The sequence below is a fragment of the Cloeon dipterum genome, chromosome X, assembly GCF_949628265.1.
Source record: "Cloeon dipterum chromosome X, ieCloDipt1.1, whole genome shotgun sequence".
NCBI classification, from domain to species: domain Eukaryota; kingdom Metazoa; phylum Arthropoda; class Insecta; order Ephemeroptera; family Baetidae; genus Cloeon; species Cloeon dipterum.
The window spans coordinates 8,306,776-8,325,397 of record NC_088790.1 but is presented as its reverse complement, the minus strand read 5'-3'; the positions used below and the strand labels follow the sequence as shown (position 1 = coordinate 8,325,397).

The window sequence follows — 18,622 nt, the reverse complement described above, 5'->3', positions numbered from 1 at the left end:
TGGGTAAATTGCAACCTGAATAGGATTTCCATTCAGTGTAAGCGCAACTGATATTTTTTGAGCCTCATTGATTTTGAGGTGGCAGCTGATGTGGCTGACAAAACGTTCAAAGTGAAGATAATAATGCTTACTGGCCCAAAGACCAAAATTTTCCCCAGCACTATCAACTTTGGCCCACTGGCTGGCGCCTGATCATGTGACCCAAAATTATCCTGGCTCAATGAAGCTGGCTATGATCTTTAACTATTTCCCTTATAGTTATAACTCTTTTCCGAAAGAAAATAAATGTTTAGGATGAGTTATGGCAATTAAATGGCATTGATTAGTGTTCATCAAAGTTAAAAAATGCGATTTGTTTATTCTTTTACAGCATATTACTAGAAACAAAACAAAATTGAGTTCACATGAAATCGAGCGGCGTGAAGGGACTTCCGCTGTTTCCACCGCGAGTTGAGCGGGTTGAACGAGCCCTGCTGGATGAAGCTCTGCCCCTGGCTGTCGCCTGCTGTGGCGGCGGCTGCTGCTGCTGTTGCTGACTGCTAGACGGTTCCCACACAATAGGGGTTGGTCTGGCTGCGCGAGCACGTCCTGGGCCAAAGTTTCCTCCAGAGCGACGGGCTCGATTCACTCCTCTAGCTGAAATTGTTGGGTCTTCATTTTGCTAGTTATTACAGTAAAAAGGGAGTTCAAAAATGATTATTTTTCATTTTTCTAAAATGGAAACCTTTTTGATATTAAAAAGCCCAGTCTCTTTTGAGACACATACAAATATAGTTGATACTAATATTTAAGAGTGACAAAATAACTCGATTTGTACAAGGCTAATCAATATTTGTAAGTCATTCATACCTGATTTTTGGCAGTGGGAGTAGCCATTGTGAAATCAGTAGAGATAATTAAAAAAATATTAAGTCTGCACACAGTGCAAATTTGTTCCAGTTTTGTGAATTGAGTCCAGGATATTAAGAAAAACCAAGGTAGTTTATTTATCAAAAAAAAATGTATGTACCTCCAGCGCAGTAATACTTACGAAATATGAAAAATTAGTTAGAAAAACGTAAAATAAATTGGGTTATGAAACACTATCCAAACCTTTTCTTTTTCACTGCCAAATTGTTACGAAATATCCAGAAAAACGTTTGAAAAACCATACTCTAAATTTATTTTGATGACGCAGACTCAATTATACAACACTGAAAACCCTTTTTTTCTTATACGCCTGCCTAACACGCATCTTTTCCCTTTTAAAAAAAAATTTGTTTGCAGGTTTTTCTCAGAAATAATTTACTGTGTCAATGGATTGAATGTGGAAAAATTGACCTTAAATTTTGTTATTACCAACTGGTCCACCAGCAGGGGCTGTGACACTGATGGAAGGGACAGCAGAGCTGGAGCTGGGCTGGTCGCTCATAACAATGATGATGCCTTCGTTGTCATCCTCGATCTCGATCACATCATCAATCTGATTGACACGATTAACCCCCTCATCGTCACCTTCTGGGATGTTTTCTGGTGGCGAAGTCATGAGAGGCGTGGTGGGAACGCTTCTTCCTGTGCTCTCCTCGGCAACCTCCAAGCGATCAGCTGAGTGTGCCTCAGGGGCTGAATTGCAAATAATAGTCAATCAAATTGTTTGAATGCAACAAATTAATTATACCACTGGAATGAGAAGGGCCTGCCTCTTGGGTCTGCAAGCCGGCACTAACTTGAGGAACTTGAGGGGCCGATCCGACCGCCTCGCTGAACACATTTTGGCGGGCAAACAGCGTGGGCGTCGATGGAACTATTCCAAAATCTCCCAACTCTTCAAAGGCATGATGCTGCGACTGTTTTCAAAAGTTAGCTTTTTGTTAGGACATTGCCTGCTTGGTTCTCACCAGTGCTGGTGGGGGTGGCTGCTGACCAACCGGGGCCAGGGGTACAGCAACATTAACCTGCTGCTGTTCAAGTGGTGGCTCATTCTCAACAACGGCAGCTGGGGCACTTTCTTCTTCATCTGAAAATAAGGAATTAAGTGATCCAGTTTCCGTCATTCACGCACTTAATTGAACAATGCTATAAGTCAGAATTTTACAAAAAGGAATTTGAAAATTTTCCCTCTTCAATATAAACACTATTAACAAAAGTAAAATAAATTTCGATTGTACCTTCAATGAGCACTTCATTGTCATCTTCCACATCCTCAACCTGTCCCTCTTGAGGCTCCATCGTTTGGTCCTCACCAGTCAAAATTTCGTCTTCATCAGCATTACCTTCAGCTTCCTCTTCAGGCTTCTGCAATATTTTTTTAGAAACAGCGACACCTTCAACAAAGTCCATTACCTCTAGGAATTTCTGAGCTGCTCCATCACCATCTCGCTTATCCTCATCTCCGTCTTCATTTTCGTCATTTTCCCCTTCAAGGTTTCCCTCCTCCTCTTTCGATTCTTCATCCTCTTCTTCCTCATCTTCAACGTCCTCAATCGCCTCCTCATCAGCATTGGCCTGCATCTAGGGTATAAATAAATATGAACAACGCCCAGTAACAAAAGATGTAAAAAATCTACCTCATTATCAGTGCCTGCATATTCATCTTCAACGAATATCACGTCCTCTTCACTCATTTCATTATGGGAAGAGCTGGGCTCTTCATCAATTTCTTCTACAGCAGCACTAGCTGAATCAACCTCACTCTTTAATTGTTTAGTCTGGAAATAATACAATAGCATTTTTAATTCCCTGAAAATAATTTGAGGTCAAGCAGTTTGTTTCCACACTAAATTTTATCCTTAGTAAAAAATGAAACCTAAGAGCACATTTCAGTTTGGTAAAGCATTTAAAGACGTTTAAATTTTTAAATGAAAATCTTTGCTCAAGCAAAACTATCCTCGGCTTTAAAGAAAATTTGTCATTTTACAGAAATTAACTCACTCTGGGTTCCTCCTCCTGAGGCATAGGGGACACAGAGTCACGTGTCCTCTTCAGGGTGATATGGCTGCTGATTGCTGCCTGTGAATGGCTCGAGGCAGCCGGCGTCTGGCTTGAAGAGACTGCTGGGTGCACCTCATGCGGGCGGACAAGCAGCGTAGGCACGTCCTCCTGCCCCTCCATGCTGGTGGATGCGGCTTCCACTGGCTGGTTCTCCACCTTGGCAGTGCTCCTGACGGTGGTGGTCGGTGCACGCGCGCTAGAGGTGCTGGACTCAGCGACGGCGCTGCTTGTCGGCGCCTGCACCTGGCCGCTCTCAGATTGCATTGGCTTCAGAAGGGCAGTCGGCGTACCGCGGGTGGTCGGAGTAACCACAACTGACTGAAATTAATTTTGTTATTTACAAGTTTGCGCAAGACAAAAATTTAAGGCTAAAAAAGAGTCGCTTGATATTTACTTGTCCACGTCCACGGCCTTGAGCGGTGAACAAAGGAGGAACGTTGGCAGTTCGCGTCAGGCTCTTTGCATCACTTGTTGAGGCCTGCTGTTAAATATTTTAAGATTTTAAAACTCGGATTAGGTTGAGACCAAACCGAAAGATAGTGAATGTTAAGATCAAAATTTAAATAGTCTGTATTACTTCTATCATTTGCATCAATTCATTCCAAAACGAACCTCAATATCTACAAATGTTTTTAAAATTACCTGAATCTCTATTTGAGGAGATGACTGGGGCTTTTCCTCCTGAACTTTTGGCATCTCAACATCTTGCTGAGGTTGGTGCTGCTGCGCGGAATGCAGCGTTTCCAACTGAGCTAGCAATTCCTGTTTCTCCTTTTCGAGCCTGGCAATTTTACCCTCATAGTTGCTCTGTAGAGCAGTTGTTCTTGATCTGTACTCATCTGAAAAGTGACATTGGTCACACATTGCGTGAGATGGGTGTGTTTGAACTAAATTACCATTGTGTTGAACTAGCTGATTTCGAGCATCAGACAGGATTTTCACTTCTTTCTTCAATTCTTCGCACTGATTGTTTTTCTCAGCAATGGATTTCCTGGCCTGAGTCAAAAACTCCTTCAGTTTGTCACCCTTCTGCTTTATACTGTTAATCTCTTCCTGCAGCTGATCGAGTTCACTTTGCTTCGTCGAATACTAGATTGTAATATAAATGTTATGAAATTCAAAACAAAATATAATAAATTTGCAAATTCTGACCTGCGAGTCATTATCTTGAATCTTAGCTTCCAGCTCTTGCACCTTGGATTCCAACTCCTCGGCTCTTGTCTCAGATGTTTTTAGCTTTTCTTGCAATTCCTTAATTTGCTCCGCATCAGCGGCGTTAGAGCTTGCGCTGGATTCCTCTTTCTTTTTCACTTCCACCAAGAGATTGTCATACTGAGTCTTGTACTTCTTGGCTATTCGTCGAACAGTCAGTTCCTTCGAAGCCAGATCTTTGTGCTTGTCGCCAAGTTCTTTGTTAGCAGCGGTTAGTTTAGTGTGCTCCTCTGTGATCTTGGCCAGATTGGTCTTGGTCTGAGTGGCTTCGGTTCGAAGGCTAGTTAATTGCTGCTCCTTTTCAGCGAGAGCGGCCTTTATTTTTTTGCCTTCCTCCCGTTCCTTGCTCAACGCTTCCCGCTCGGAATGCAACTGCTTCTGCAAGTTTTCTCGCTCCTGCAGCAGTCTCTTCAGTTCCTCTGGGTTGGCTTGATTAGCCTTTTCAGTTAGTTGGTTGGCACAAGTTCGCCATCTTTCTGTCTCTCCTCTCACAGCCACTAAGTCGGCCTTGGAGAAAATAAAATATTTTATCAATGAGTTGTACTGATTGTACAAATAAGGGCACTAACGGCTTAAAATCTAATTTTTGAATATATTTTAACTAAATGGACAGCGTTTAATATCGCATTTAAATTTCTATTTACCTGCAATGAGCCAGCCATTGCCTCGTACTTCCTAGCTTGTGCCTGGGCATCCGTGACTTCTTGCAGTAGCGATCGGATTCTAGTCTCCAACTCCGTGTTGGCCTTCTGCAGTTCAGTGCACGCCTCCCGCTTCAGTTTTGCGGATTCGCTCAGAGCATCCATCATCTCAATTTTTCGAAGCAGTTCCTCGTATCTGGCCCTGGTCACCAGTTCCGGACCCTCTGGAGTATCCAATGCAGAACGTCTGGCCGCCTCCTCCAACTTTGGGAATGTTTAAGTTTGGGAGCTCCTTAAATTTTGTGAGTCCTACCTGTTGGTCAAGAGCTTCAGACCTGGCCTTTGCTTCAGCCCATTTGACCCTGAACTCCTCGCACTGAAGAGAGAGAGAGTCTTTTTCTCTTCGTAAATGCTTGATGACCTGCATCAGTTGTTCCGAAGACTGTGAGTCATCAACAGAGATGCTGTGGAAAAAATTAGTATCTTTATAGGTTTGTTGCTTTATTGACTTGCTTGCTGAGATTTAGCTGACTGGCTCCTTCGCCCAAGAACATGCTCCTCTCAGACAGAGTGCCCTGCTTCAGAGCGCTCAACTCAGCACCCATCGTTTGCAGTTGATTGTGCAGGGCTTCGTTGTGCTCCTTGATTTGCTGCTTCTCTAGCTCATGCCCAGAATTGGCTTCTGCCAAGCACCTCTCCTTTTCCTCCAGGTCGATTTCAAATTGAGAAACCAGGCGTTTGTATTCTTCAAGCTCATCACTGATATTTCGGTTTTAATAAAATAAAAATTATTATTAAGACGAAAACTTACACAACAGCCGCCTTGTCAGCAGCAACAACGATTATTTCGCATTTGAGTGCCTCAATGCTCTCCATATTTTTCATGTTCTGCTCCGTTTCGTGCGTGAGGCGTTCGCCAATGCGTCTGGACTCCTCCTCAGCAGCAGCCAAAGCACTCTTTAGAACCTAATTTAGGCAGCAAAAATACCTAAGTATTGAGCAACACAAAAAAACATTTAAAAATAATTCACCTGGCTCTCCTCGACAATGTATTGCAGTCTTTGTTTTTCCGCTTGAACCTCCTGCAACTGTTGCTTCACTATGTCCAGCTGGTGAGTGGCTTCTGCGCTAGCAGTTTGTACCTTTGCCTGCGCTTCAGCTAGCTTAGACACCAACTGCTCGATCTTTAATTTTGTTTGCTTCTCACTTTCTTCAAAAGTCTCTTTGCTGTTCAAGAGATGATATATTACCAACCCTGATCAATCGCTGATTTATGTACCTCTGTTTCGCATCTGTCTGGGCAGTTTCAAGAGCTTCTTTCAGCTCAACAGAACTTCGCTCTGTAGCATCTGCGATGTTTTTGAACTCCAAAGCCTTCTTCTTGGCTTGGTCAAGTTCAGACTTCAGAGACTCAACCAACACCTCGTACTCGGAAGCACGCTGGGCCATAATCTTCTCTCTGACAACCTCCTCACTCACTAAATATGCAGTTATCGATATAATAAAAAGGGTTTCAATAAACATTTTAAAACATACCAAACACTTCAGTCTGAATTGAAGAGTCCACGCTGGGGTTCCTGTGGGCCCTCAGTGCTTGTACATCACGCAATGCTTGAGAGAGTTGTGCCTGAACGACCAGCTTTTCGTCACACACTTGCTCTGTGCTTGCGCGTTCCTTAAGCACGTTTTCTCTTTCTTGGTCGAGAGCGAGTTTCAGTTGGTTCAACTCCTCTCCATACCTCTTGGTCTCCTCCTACAACCCAACCAAATGAATTTCAATGACAAGAATTATTTTGATTTTATGCGATTCAATTCTTGGTTTTATCATATTAGCATATTTGAAGCACTCCTATCTAGGTTGTCAGCTATTTAAATTGGTGTGTCACTTAAATTTTGACATTACCTGAAGCCGCTTTCGCAAACTTGCTGCCTCAAGTCTAGCCTCATCAAGTTGGCGGATCAAAATTTCACTTCCCTCATTCCTGGACCTTTCCAAAGCCAGTCTCATTTGTTCAACAGAGGCTTGAATTGAGCCACGCTCCTCAAAGGATTTCTTCCAAGTTTCGCATTCCTTCTTGAGAGCCTCTTCCTTGGATCTGGCACTCTCCAGCTCAGTGCGAGTCTTGCTCAAAGTCGCCTCGCAACGATTCAGGTTGCAGCGCACGTGATTCATCTCATTCAGCAGCTCTTGCCGCTTCTACTCCATGTTATATATCACGATATCCACACAATATAATTTACACGTACCTTAGTTTCACTTGTCACACATTCAGTCTGCGCCTTGCACTTGGACTCCAGCGACTCAATCTGCTTGGTGAGTTCTTTCACCTTGTCTTGGGCGTTGGCAAGTTTGCCCTCACGATTTTCACACAATGCATTCAGCTTGGCTTGAGCAATGCTGAAAAAACAAAAGGATCAATAGTTTCTTTAATGTTTGTAATGCTGAATGCTAACTTTTTATCCTCGATATTTTGCTTCAGCTTTTCGATCTCCTTTTTGTAGTTGGCAGATTCCTCGCTTCTCTCCTTGATCAATGAATCAAATTCTTGGTTGATTTTTGCTAATGACTCTTGCGTCTTGAGCAGTTTGGCTTTCAGTTCGCGATCCTCAAGAGAGGGAATGAAAGTTCTCTTCATTGGAGAAGCATCCTGAATCACAAAAAACGTTAAAATTAAGCTAAATTGGGAAACAAAAACCTTACGAATTTCATAGGAGATACACCAGTGTCTTGGAATCCTTTGCCTGACTGAGATATTTCTCTGAACTGGTTTCTTTGTTCTGTGAGTTGCTCAATGAGGAGTGTGTGTTGCTTCTCTTTGTCCTTCAGCTCTTTCAGCTCTTCAAGGGCCTTTTCTAGCTGATTTGATAACGTCACAAGGTCCTGAGCAATGAATTTTTAATAAAATTCGATCAAAGCAACATACAACAGACTTACCATTCCACTTTCTTTCATCTGCGCAGCTTCCTCAGCTTGCTGGGTCAAATCTCGGACAATGGCCAGCAGCTCCAGATTTCTGCTTTGCAACTCTTCGATGTCTCTGAACGGTACAAGACGCTGAGTCAGCATTTGACTTGGAGTCATGCTCGCATAGACGTCAAAGCTTTGATTGAGGTTCGCACGCATCATTGGCCGCCTTGATGTTAGAGCCTCGACTTCGCGAAGAAGCACCACAACCTAACATTCAACAGTTAAATTCTACAATTCTAATATAAAAAAATATAAATCCCACCTGCTTGCTCAAGTCAGCAATTTGGACATCCTTTCGCTCATTGTCTCTCTTGTACAGACCGGCATTTTGCCTGATCTGTCGGGTTTCTTCTTTGGCAAGCACCAGTTCTTTGGCCACCTTGTCATAATCACCCAGGATTCTCTCATTTTCTGCCTGCGTCATGTTCAGAATTTCTTTGTCCTTGCTGATGATTGGAGCCTTTTCCTCGACCTGTAGATATGAAAATGAGCATAAAATTAAGTTTCCCAAATAAGTTCCAGAATTCTCGATTCCAAATTGTCTTTAATCAGATATTCTAATTAAATTACAAATTTATTTTCCAATTAATTGATGTAATAATGTACTGTAATTTCTGAGAGTAAAGATAAACTAAATTTCATTCCAAGCAGTTGTGCAGAGTAATAATTATAATTCAAATAAACTCTAAATTGCGGCATGAAGTTTGAACACCAGATTTCCCAACCCTGTAGCCGCGATCTCAGAGTTCCCCCTGCCCAAAACTAGATGAAATTGATGTGTCATTTGACTAATTATTTGTTAAATATTTGTTACAACCCATTACTGATTTAGTGAAAAAAGTTAAGTAAGTAGCCGTGTTACTGGTCTTGTTTGAACCATCCGACACCAAATCCTTCAGGTCAAAATTTGATTTTGCCATTAAATCTGAAGATAAATACAAATGCTTACCTCTCGTACAACTAACTCCATTGTTTCCTTCAAGTGCTCAATCTCCGCACTGGCAAGGGCAAGCTCATTCTCCTTGGTCTTGTACATGTTGTAGATTTCAGTGAAGGAGAGCTTTGAGTTTATGATGTGCCTAGCTGTTGAGGCAGACGGCGCGATTGATGACACTTGCTCCTCCATCTCAGCCTCTTTCAGCTGCTCAATCAGCTCGTTGGCACGTTTCAACTCATCACGCATTTCAAAAATCATCTTATTCTTCTGGCTGATTTCTTGTTCGTAACTAGCTTTTTCAGTCTCAGCCCTGGTTTCCAGCTCTCCGCATTTCTCAACAGCTTCCTTCACAGTGCTCTGTAGATCTTTTATTGTGGCGATGTACTCGGTGATGATTTTGTCGGAATCAGAAGTTTGCTCTGTTCAACATTATGTTTTGTTAAATATGAAGGTCGGGAGCACATAATTATTTACCCTCATATAACTTTGCCATTCTGGTCTTGGCTTGAATCTCTTGATTGTGGGCCTCCTGCAAAGAAATTTCAGCGTCTCTGACATCCCTAAGCTTTTCTTGGAGATTTTCCACTTTGCGCTCCTTTTGCGCTAGTGCCTCTTTTAGGTATGAGGCAAGTTTCTCCGACTCTTCAGCCTATAATTTTATTCATGGTTAAATTGAGCAACACTTTATCAGTAACAATTATTCACCTCTTTTTTAGATTCTCTCAGTTGAATTTCCAAGTCAGTTATCTTGACAGAGGTCTCGTGCTTCAATTGGGTCAATTCACGAGTATGCAAGTCCAGCTTTTCAGTCATATTTTTTAAGTTGGATCTATATGAGGCGTTTTCTTGGTCCAGTCTCCATTCCCTTAGCAAGACAATAAATAGATTGAACATTGTGAAATCTAGATAATCACTCACTTGTTGTTCAATTGGATTTCTCTTCCTTCGATATTCTGCATCTTCAAAAGAGCATCACACTTTGAAGTAATCGCACTGTTAAGTTGGGCACTCAAGCTCGCGTTTTCAGAGACAATTCGTTGCACTTCCTCATCTTTGCATCTAAGCTGCCTCAACAACTCTTTCTCCCTCAACTGGATGCCATCTCTTTGCAAGTGCAAGATTTTCAACTCTCTGTGTTTCCTGCAAACAAATGTTAAGTGGAAATATGTTGTGAAGGAAATTAAAATGCTCACTTCAGAAGCGCATCATTAAGGGCTTCCACGGTTTGCTCCACTGGTGCTACTTCTGACTGAAGGGTTTCTTCCAAGTCTGCAATCCTTGAGGTTGAAGCTTCCTCACTGTTAACTGTAAAATAAAAAATAGAGCAATAAAGAAATATATGAATGTACAAATTGTTTGAAACCAACCTGACAATTGTTCTCTAAGGTTTTTCAACTCTCTATCCTTGGAAGCCCAAATATTTGTCAGCTTGGTGAGTACGTAATCAGGTAACACCTTGAGTTCTTCAACGCTGTCCATTAAGTATTGAGTCAGCGGATCCATCACAGGCAAGTCAAGCGGTTCTGTGGGCTCAAAGGGTTTGGAGAACTGGTAGTCAACGTCAGATTCAGGCTCTTTTTGCTCGCTTTCCATTTCCTCGACCTCTTCGTTTTTTTCAGGCGAACCTGGCTCTTCTCTATCTTGCTCAGAAATATGAAGGCGATTTTCCTCCTCGCTTTGTTCCTCATCAGAAGCCGCAGACTCCTCGTACGACTCGTAGACTTCTTGCTGCATCTCCTCTTCTTCATCTTCATCCTCGTCAGTGGGATCCTCTTCCTCGGTCATCTGAGACGACTGCTCTAAATCTTTAGGGGAACTGCTTCGGGCAGTTTGCGAAGACGCCTGTGCAGGCGGCTCTTCCTCATCATCGCTGCTAAGAACCTCGACCTCAATCGGACTGCGACTTCGAGAAGGTGGCTGAGCCCGTGCCGAATATCTCTCCTCTGTGTCGTCTTCCTCATCTTCCACTTGCTCAACGTCGTCATCATCATCGTCATCGTAATCTGAACCATCGTCTTCAGGGTTCTGTGGCTCAGATTCGGCGTCCTCCTGTTCAGGCCCGTCGTCGTCCGACACCGCAACCTCTTGTTCTTGGTCTTTCTTCGGGTCCATTATGAATCAGAGTAATCAGACCAATTCTCAGGACATTACGCTAAATTCTCTATGGCAGGAAGAACTGAATTCTTGAAATAACAGCACAGCAATCTTCACCGCAAATTATCGTTGTGTGGGAGCGCGATTCAACCAAAATTTGTTCGGCGCCGTGTGTTGATTTTATGATTTTGATTATAGCGCTAACCGCTGCGTCTTTGTTTAGCGCTAGTGGCGCGCAACCTGTGCGACGTGCTGCTCAAGCAGCTTGTCATCCATTTTTAAGTTCATTGATTCGAGCTCCATCTGGTTTTCGCTTTGCCGTGCTACGTTTTCGTACTATCCATTAGTAGGCGACGCATGCGTACTGTGTTTACGACGCGCAAACGGTGCTGCCCGCTGCGGCCACATTCGCAGACAATGCTAACCTTACGGGGTTTCCTGCTAATACTTGCACGGAGAGTGGCGCTGGTGGTGCTGCTTTGACGGATGTTTATCAATCAGAGCCCCAGCTGGAGGGAAAAGTTCATTCTCAATTGTGACGTTTGAATTGGCGAAATTTTGCACATCGACGGGGCCCTATGTGTCGGAGAGGGCTGCAAAATGTTTAAGAATCTGACCCTGGAAAAACTGATCTGCCCGATCTGCCGAGGCATTCTGGTGGAGCCAGTTACGCTGCCTTGCAAACATGCGTTGTGCCTTGAGTGCTTCGACGGCTCCATGGAAATGGCCAACCTCACTTGCCCGATGTGTCGGAAAAGAGTCGGCGCGTGGTTGCGCAAGGAAAGGAAGGAAGGCAGCCTGGTGAATGCGAAACTCTGGGAGCACATCCAGCGAAACTACGCCGATTACGTCGCAATGAAACAAAAAGGCGAAGACGATTGCTTGGAAGACGGTGAGTTGAGCTGATCGAATTGTATACACGCATAATATAACCTTGCTCGGACGTAAACTTAACCTTGGCGACCTTGTTGCCTATTTGCAGTGCTCGAGGGATCAGGGCCAGCGCCAGTCAAAATCAGCCAGCCTGGTGAAATCAGGAAGGAGTTCGAGACGAGCCAGGCCAAACTCGAGGTAGAGCTAAAGCAGCGGCAAGAGGCCGAGGAAAAAGCCTCGGTCGAACTCATCATGCAGTTGCAGGTACGACACTTAACATTTTATCTAGTCGTGTGTGTACAAGCTCGCACTTGTCTATTGATTTGCTGTTTCGCAATTTCAACTGCGTCGTTGAATTGAGTTGAGTGAGGTGCATTTTGTCATTTTTTAGGAAGAGGAGGACAGTTTAAAGAGAAGGGAAGAGGAGGACGAGCGAATAGCGAGGGAGTTACAGTCACAAATTGAGCTGGTAAGCGAAATTGCTCTTTCAGGAAGTTTTTTTTACTCCAACAAAAATAATTTTATTGGCGTTTTAGAGGTGTTTTGTCATTTTTCGCGAACATTAGATAAGGCGCCTTCTTTGTTTTGAACCTCAGATATCAAACAATGCCCAAGATTCCACCGAGGTATTTGTTTTTCATTCATCCATTCACCGTCAAATCGTGTTCAAACTTAGAAGTGCCTTTATCTGTAGACTTGAGGTGTAACATTATCTTCTCTTTATACAACTTGATAACTGCGTTATTTCAAGATTGTTATCGATTCCTCTCATGGATTTAAATGCCGTTTCATTTCAAAATGATGACTGGATAAAAACAATTGTTTCAGGATATCAATGGATCATTACAAAACAAAGCTGAACCAATGGACGTGATACAGAATGGAGAGCAGAAGACAGATGACAAGGAAAACAAATTGGGCGCGCTGGCCTCTGGGTCTTCGTCAGTCAGAGGCCCCTTGGACGTGTTCTTTTCCAAAGTCAAGCCCCTACAAGGGAACAGTCGTAGCAACTCTCCGCAGACTGATAGAAGTTTCACTGGTATTTAACTCAACACAGAATATGTTTAATGGTTTCTGACCGATTTTTATTGCAGACGAGAAAGATGCTTTGAAAATCAACCGATGCGATAGCATCACCAACGAATTCCCGCATTTTGAATTTGCACCTATTCACAGAGTTCCTCAGACTCCTCCGAAACTGTCGCCAGGTTTGTTTTGTGAAACTGTATACTGAAGTGAATTACTAAGTTATGAATTTCAGACGGTGCGGTGCTTCAAGTTCCAATAATTAGAGCAACCCCAGTCAAAAACTTACAGTTTGAGGAAACTCCTGCTTGCAGGTACTATTTTAATTTGTAACGAAAGTTGCCCAACGAAAATAAAAGTCGAATTTTAAATTCCAGTCCGCCTTTGGTTCGCCAATTTTCTACACTTCACTTTTTCGAGAAGCGAGAGTCGTCTACACCGAATAACATTTTCAAGCCGCACTCGTCTTTTTCTGCTTTCAAAGGTAAGCCTGTCCCTCTTGAACTCTTTGTGCAAATCAGCCGCTACGTCATTCCTCACAAATAGGTTCTCGGCGAAATATGCTCACAAAATCAGCAAACTGCTAGTTTGTTTCAATTCATTTTATTGATTCTATTTTTAAAATTTTACATCTATAGCTGATAAGAGCTTAATATTTTCAAAGATTAAAAATCTTGAATTTACCAGATTGTTGTCAATGAGTGAGACTGGAACGCGGCAAATCAGCCTCACAAATATAATCCTTGTACTTTATACTGCAAGAAACCTAAATCAGGTCCCATTATTTGGTCCATTTTCTGCTGTGCAAAGCGTCAAAAACTAAGCTTTGAATAGCGGTTGTTCAAATTTCAACAAAAACTCGTATTTTAAAAAAAAAACATTGATTTACTATAAACTTCTGGAATTTTGCGCACTCTTTCTAAAACACATATGAATTTTTATAGCAGAACATAACTGTATATTGTTGGATAGAAGAAATATTACTTTGAAAAAATTCACACGCCACTGAATTCACAAAAAAAGATAAATGTAAATATTATTGCATTTTTCCAACTCTTTAACTCTTATCTTATTTGGCGCAAATATAATTTTTTGTGGGGTTAAATTTAGAAAAAAATTAATTATTTTTTCGTCATAACCCAGCGGATAATTTTTGCGCACTGTAAAATTGGTGATCCCTGAATTTGTGGCCTTCTCGGCTTTCTTTATTTGTCTCACATTTCTGCTGAAAACTTTGACTTTTGGGTGCCTGGTTGAGGTTTGATGCTAAAAGCCCTTAAAATTTCTCGCCTGTGTCTTACCTTAGTGATCTGGAGAATATTTTTAAAGCATTTTGATTTTCATTATTTTAAATTCTTTGATCCCTATTTAATTTGAACTTAACATCGCGCAGAAATTTCAATCAACGATGTTAAATCTCGTTCTCTCAACTTAACATTGTTGTGAATTTTTACTAACTCTTCATGGATACTTTTTGGTCAATGTTATCACTTTTCTAAATTCTTACCAATGCTGCACGGAGGCAGTCGAGGCACAGGCTGGCTTGATGGCTAATAGCTTTCATCAAGTATTTTATCTTACACTTTAGCATTTCATTCAAAGCAAAAAGACAAATAATTACATTAAAGTGTTTTCTAAGCATCTTTGTCCTGAATTAAATTGAGTTATCCAGCCACAATTCCAATAAAATTACAAAATGCAATCACACTATTTACTTTATATGCAAAACATTAATGAAATGTTTTCGTGTGTTTGTAACTTAGGTTACCAGCCGAAAGCGGTGAAGCGGGAGCTGTGTCCGTCGAGTTCGTTCATCCACAGCAAAGTGCGGCGCGTGGGCGAGTCAACGGACGTAGACATGAATGAAGAGAGCCTGGACCGCCGCTCAAGCTCGCCGGATCCCTTCGCGCTAAGTGATGACGAGGACTCCGTGGACGGAATCCTATCTAGAGGCAAACGGGCGGATAGCCTGAACTACTCTAAGTACCTGAGTACTTTGGAACAAGAAAGACAAGACGCCCTGATGGCCAAACAGCTGCAGGACGAGCTCGACGAGGAGGTGAAAGCTCACAACTCGTACCATTTGCGGACCAGGTCTCTCGACAAGAAGTCGGCTCAGCGGAGCAAGGGCAGCAAGAGCAGCAACCAGCCCACACTGCGGGAAACACTGCGCAGGGCGGCCGCAAACAAATCCACCAACTAGTTTTGCAATCTTCCTTAATGTTTAGGGTTTGCTCGGACAAGAAGAAGTAAAAATGAGAGGAAATAAAGAAAACACACACAACAAACTACGACACGCTACTTTTTCATCTAATCTCTATGTTACATAAGTGTACCAAAATGTTGTAGGTGAGTAGCTCAGTAGTCTTTTAGGTATTATACACTTTACTACTATTATGATAAAAGCAATCATTTTTGTACAAAGAACCGAAGCAAAACGAATGAAAAAAAGGAGGAAGGAAATAAAGCCCTGATTTTCCACGAGCACCTTGTTTTATATAGCCAATATGTTGTAGAACTATGGAATAACGTGCAACATATTATTGTAAAATAGTCTTTTTAACCCTGTCTTAGGTGTTAAAAATTTCTGACTCGTAATAACTTTTCGCATTTCTTGGGTTCTCTATACAAGACGAGACCGTGCAATTTTTTCGTTGTCCTTCCAAAGCGCTTTCTTTGATGTACACACGAAGACTTTTCGCTCCACGTGCGGAGACATTTTGTAAATTACCGGGAAATTTATTTTTTTGTTGTTGAAAAGAACGTGACAAATATTAATCGTAAAAATAACACTTTTGGGGTTGGTTATTTTTGCGCGAAAGATTCAGTACAAACTGTAATACTTTGTTGAGAAGCTGTTATAACAAATTTATTTTGTATCTCAAAATGAAAGTGCCTTAAAATGCTGCGCACATTATGTTGGAGAGAGAGAATGAAGCAGTAATATTAAGTTTGCATAACATTCAATCCCCGATTTATTCTGTACGGAAGATTCAGAACATTTTTGGATAATAAAAAATTGTGTACATAATGTTTTTGGGATATGTGCCATGCAAGCAAGCTCTGTAACAAAAGTTCGAAATAAAATTGTAGTATGTAAAATACAGCAAAAACACACTCTGCCGCTTTTCCATATTGCTCAATTTCTTTGTTCCCTTTGCTCTGCCCGATTAAAATTCTGGACAAGCACAAAGGAAATGATTATTAGTATGGGTACTCCATTATATGCAAAGTTGTCGGCGTTGCGAGCTGATGCCACCGCTTGATAACTAACCTCTGCCGTTGGCGCGGAATTACAATTAGCATGCCAGGTACGGGTGACTGTTCGAAGGTCGGAAACATCAAAGCCGTAAAAATTACCATGTAAACAAATTTGAGTGGACGTTAAATTAGCATTTCATTGATTCAACACGTTGTCATTATCTCTGTTAAAAATTTCATGCACAGTGGCTATCGTTCATGCAAATTCGACGCGACTGTTTAGCATTCATAGCTGCTGATTGATTCCCTTTGCGCGTGTGAAATTGCAATGAAACACAAATATTTTTTATTATTCACAATTTATTGGCATGAACGGGTTTTCCTTTTTATTTACATTTTTACACTTATACACGTATTATAATAATGCTCATTTCTTTCAATGTGATACATTCGCTTTGGTTATTCAAACAAATTAGCCCCAATTGACATCAATTAAAACAAAAACTAAATTATCACGTCAACCCAAATGTATAATTCGTTCAGTAAAATACAAATTAATTCGAACCTCAATTCTAACTTGCATTCATTCATTGATATATATTCATCATAAAAACACTTTGGTACTGAAGACGAACCGAACGTCATTTGCAAAACAAATAACCCTGTTTGACTCCTTGCCTCAAAATTAGTTCCTAACAAACGCGACGCGCATTCATTTTATCTATACAACATTATTCCAGCCGTCCAACTGAGCACGTATAATTGCACGCATTTCGTTTTACATACCACAAATTCCTGGGCACATGGAAGAATTCAATGCCTTTTTGGCAACCGAATACGTATCATTTTCATATATGAAAAATTCCAACTCGCGGCAACCTTCGTCCACACACAAAATGATATGTAAATTTTAGAACGAGAAAGGCTGCGCGGTCGTTTCTCGTCCATCCAGACCGGCTGCTTTACTGCGCCGGAGACACTACCGGCCGTCATTATCATATTCGCACAATTCAACTTTCTGGCCAATTAGACAGATTTTTGTTCGCCAACCGCGGAACGCAGGAAACCGCGCCTTTGGCGAACAGGTTCGAGAACAACGACGTCTTTGTTATGCGCCTCACAAAATTATTATTTTGAGAGATGCTTACGTATTGGGAGCTGAATTTCAAATCCGCCTGCTCACCCAGCACCGAATAATCAATTTTGAAACTCTCGGCTGCGCTGTGGACGCAAGAGCAGCTTTGTTTTTTTTTTCCTAGAAATACGCTCCGAAAATTCTAATGATGCGCCGCCCGTCTCACAGATTAATGAGCAAACGTTCAAAATGCTACAGGGGAGCAGCGACGACGCACGTGCAGCACCTTTTTGCCGTGCGGAACGCGGTCTACAAGAGAGACCAAACAGAGGAAGTGCTAAATTTCAATGCTGAATAAAAATATCCGAGGTCAATGAAATCGAATGGGGTTTGTCCACATCAACTAGATAAATCCTGCAGGGCTTACAGTATTGAAAACAGTTCTAAAAAAATGTACAAAAATTGGTTGTATATTTTTGTAATAAAATTGAGCTATCTATATGCGGTTAAATCTTATCGAAACGATGCTGATTCAAATAATTTCAATTATTTTCTTAGCTTCAAGAAGGATATCATAATATTGGGAGTTATTTGACACAGAATACAGCGACAATAACGTTTCCAGGAGATAACACAGTTGATGAATTCATAGGGAATGAGATTTTTTGTCTGGGGCAGAGTTGCTCTGCAGAACCATAATAAAGATTATTTTGAAACTTGATCACTTAAGCATTGTCATATAAAATTTCGCAACAATCAACAGTTAAAACACATGCATGTGTCTGATTTTATGAACAGAAACTAAAACCTTGGAGAACATATGTGAAATAATTAGAAATAGCTGCCTTTTTTAAATTTCCAATAAAACGAATAGACCTCCCGCTGTACCACTTGAGTTTTAAAAACAAACCCAGGCGGCAGATTCATCTGAGAAAGTCACGCATGTGGTGTCCATTGCATCATGTGTGTCGGCGAGTAAAAAAATAACGACAGGAAAATTAATGAAGCGCCAGTTGAATAGCGCTGTCTCGTCTGCAAAAGCATAAGGACCACTTTTGATAAGTACAGCGGCTCAATTCTAATCCGATTCTTCAAAGCACGTGAACACACATAGGCCGCACTACAAGATATTATAACTATGTGAATAAACTCGAGTGATGGAACTACTGCTGACAGAGGAACAGCAGGGGCCGCCAATCATACTTGAGATTAACAGAGCGACGAGCGGGTCACCGAGTCAAGCCTAGTGCTGTATCCTCTCGCATCTGCGTGACCTTTGCTTCGTCTGAACCGCAATCCAACAAAAGCAAGCGCTATAACAAGGACTGACCATCCACATTTTCGATCGCGTTACGGGAAATTGCATCACGTGTAAAATATTTTATATTACGACCGCTCATTCTTGTAGTTACTTGGGAAGATTTGCACGGGTTGGAAGGTGAAATTATAAAAATAGGGTTGTATATTTGGGTGTAACGAGTGTTATTTAGTTTCGAAATTTGAATCGGGATGCTTTAATGAGAAAATGTTTTCTGGCTAAACCCGATCTTATGAACAAATCTCACTTTCAAGAGGGAGATTGTCACATTTGCATTTAATTTGCTTTCTAGTGTTTGCTAATTTAG

The 18,622-nt window shown here is 41.6% G+C and overlaps 2 protein-coding genes across 7 annotated transcripts; one reads left to right on the top strand and one right to left on the bottom strand.

Annotated features, from left to right (window-relative positions):
* Positions 1 to 322: 322 nt before the first annotated feature.
* On the bottom strand, positions 323 to 10,990 carry Mgtor (Megator). Of its 5 annotated transcripts, none has more exons than XM_065492174.1 (31): positions 10,096 to 10,990; positions 9,922 to 10,033; positions 9,647 to 9,868; positions 9,434 to 9,593; positions 9,203 to 9,377; positions 8,741 to 9,147; positions 8,054 to 8,263; positions 7,759 to 7,998; positions 7,525 to 7,704; positions 7,278 to 7,471; positions 7,071 to 7,221; positions 6,727 to 7,020; positions 6,360 to 6,576; positions 6,103 to 6,301; positions 5,855 to 6,050; positions 5,635 to 5,789; positions 5,337 to 5,582; positions 5,137 to 5,287; positions 4,827 to 5,087; positions 4,123 to 4,689; positions 3,867 to 4,059; positions 3,613 to 3,809; positions 3,365 to 3,451; positions 2,911 to 3,288; positions 2,547 to 2,687; positions 2,323 to 2,490; positions 2,148 to 2,274; positions 1,878 to 1,996; positions 1,658 to 1,826; positions 1,339 to 1,602; positions 323 to 636 (listed from the first exon to the last, which is right to left on the bottom strand). In XM_065492174.1, the coding sequence occupies exons 1-31, from the start codon at positions 10,838 to 10,840 to the stop codon at positions 401 to 403; spliced, it is 7,161 nt and encodes a 2,386-aa protein (XP_065348246.1). In that variant the 5' UTR covers positions 10,841 to 10,990; the 3' UTR covers positions 323 to 400. The 5 variants fall into 5 exon arrangements, with proteins under 5 accessions (XP_065348246.1, XP_065348247.1, XP_065348248.1 ...); XM_065492175.1 differs by having other exon boundaries at positions 3,365 to 3,448; XM_065492177.1 differs by having other exon boundaries at positions 498 to 636; positions 1,321 to 1,602.
* Positions 10,991 to 11,274: 284 nt separating this feature from the next.
* LOC135944936 (E3 ubiquitin-protein ligase rnf168-like) lies at positions 11,275 to 15,838 on the top strand. 2 transcript variants are annotated; one of them, XM_065492186.1, is made up of 8 exons: positions 11,275 to 11,714; positions 11,805 to 11,959; positions 12,087 to 12,164; positions 12,524 to 12,734; positions 12,790 to 12,903; positions 12,957 to 13,035; positions 13,081 to 13,205; positions 14,485 to 15,838. In XM_065492186.1, the coding sequence occupies exons 1-8, from the start codon at positions 11,423 to 11,425 to the stop codon at positions 14,922 to 14,924; spliced, it is 1,494 nt and encodes a 497-aa protein (XP_065348258.1). In that variant the 5' UTR covers positions 11,275 to 11,422; the 3' UTR covers positions 14,925 to 15,838. The 2 variants fall into 2 exon arrangements, with proteins under 2 accessions (XP_065348258.1, XP_065348259.1); XM_065492187.1 differs by having other exon boundaries at positions 11,276 to 11,714; positions 13,099 to 13,205.
* The last annotated feature ends 2,784 nt before the right edge of the window (positions 15,839 to 18,622 follow it).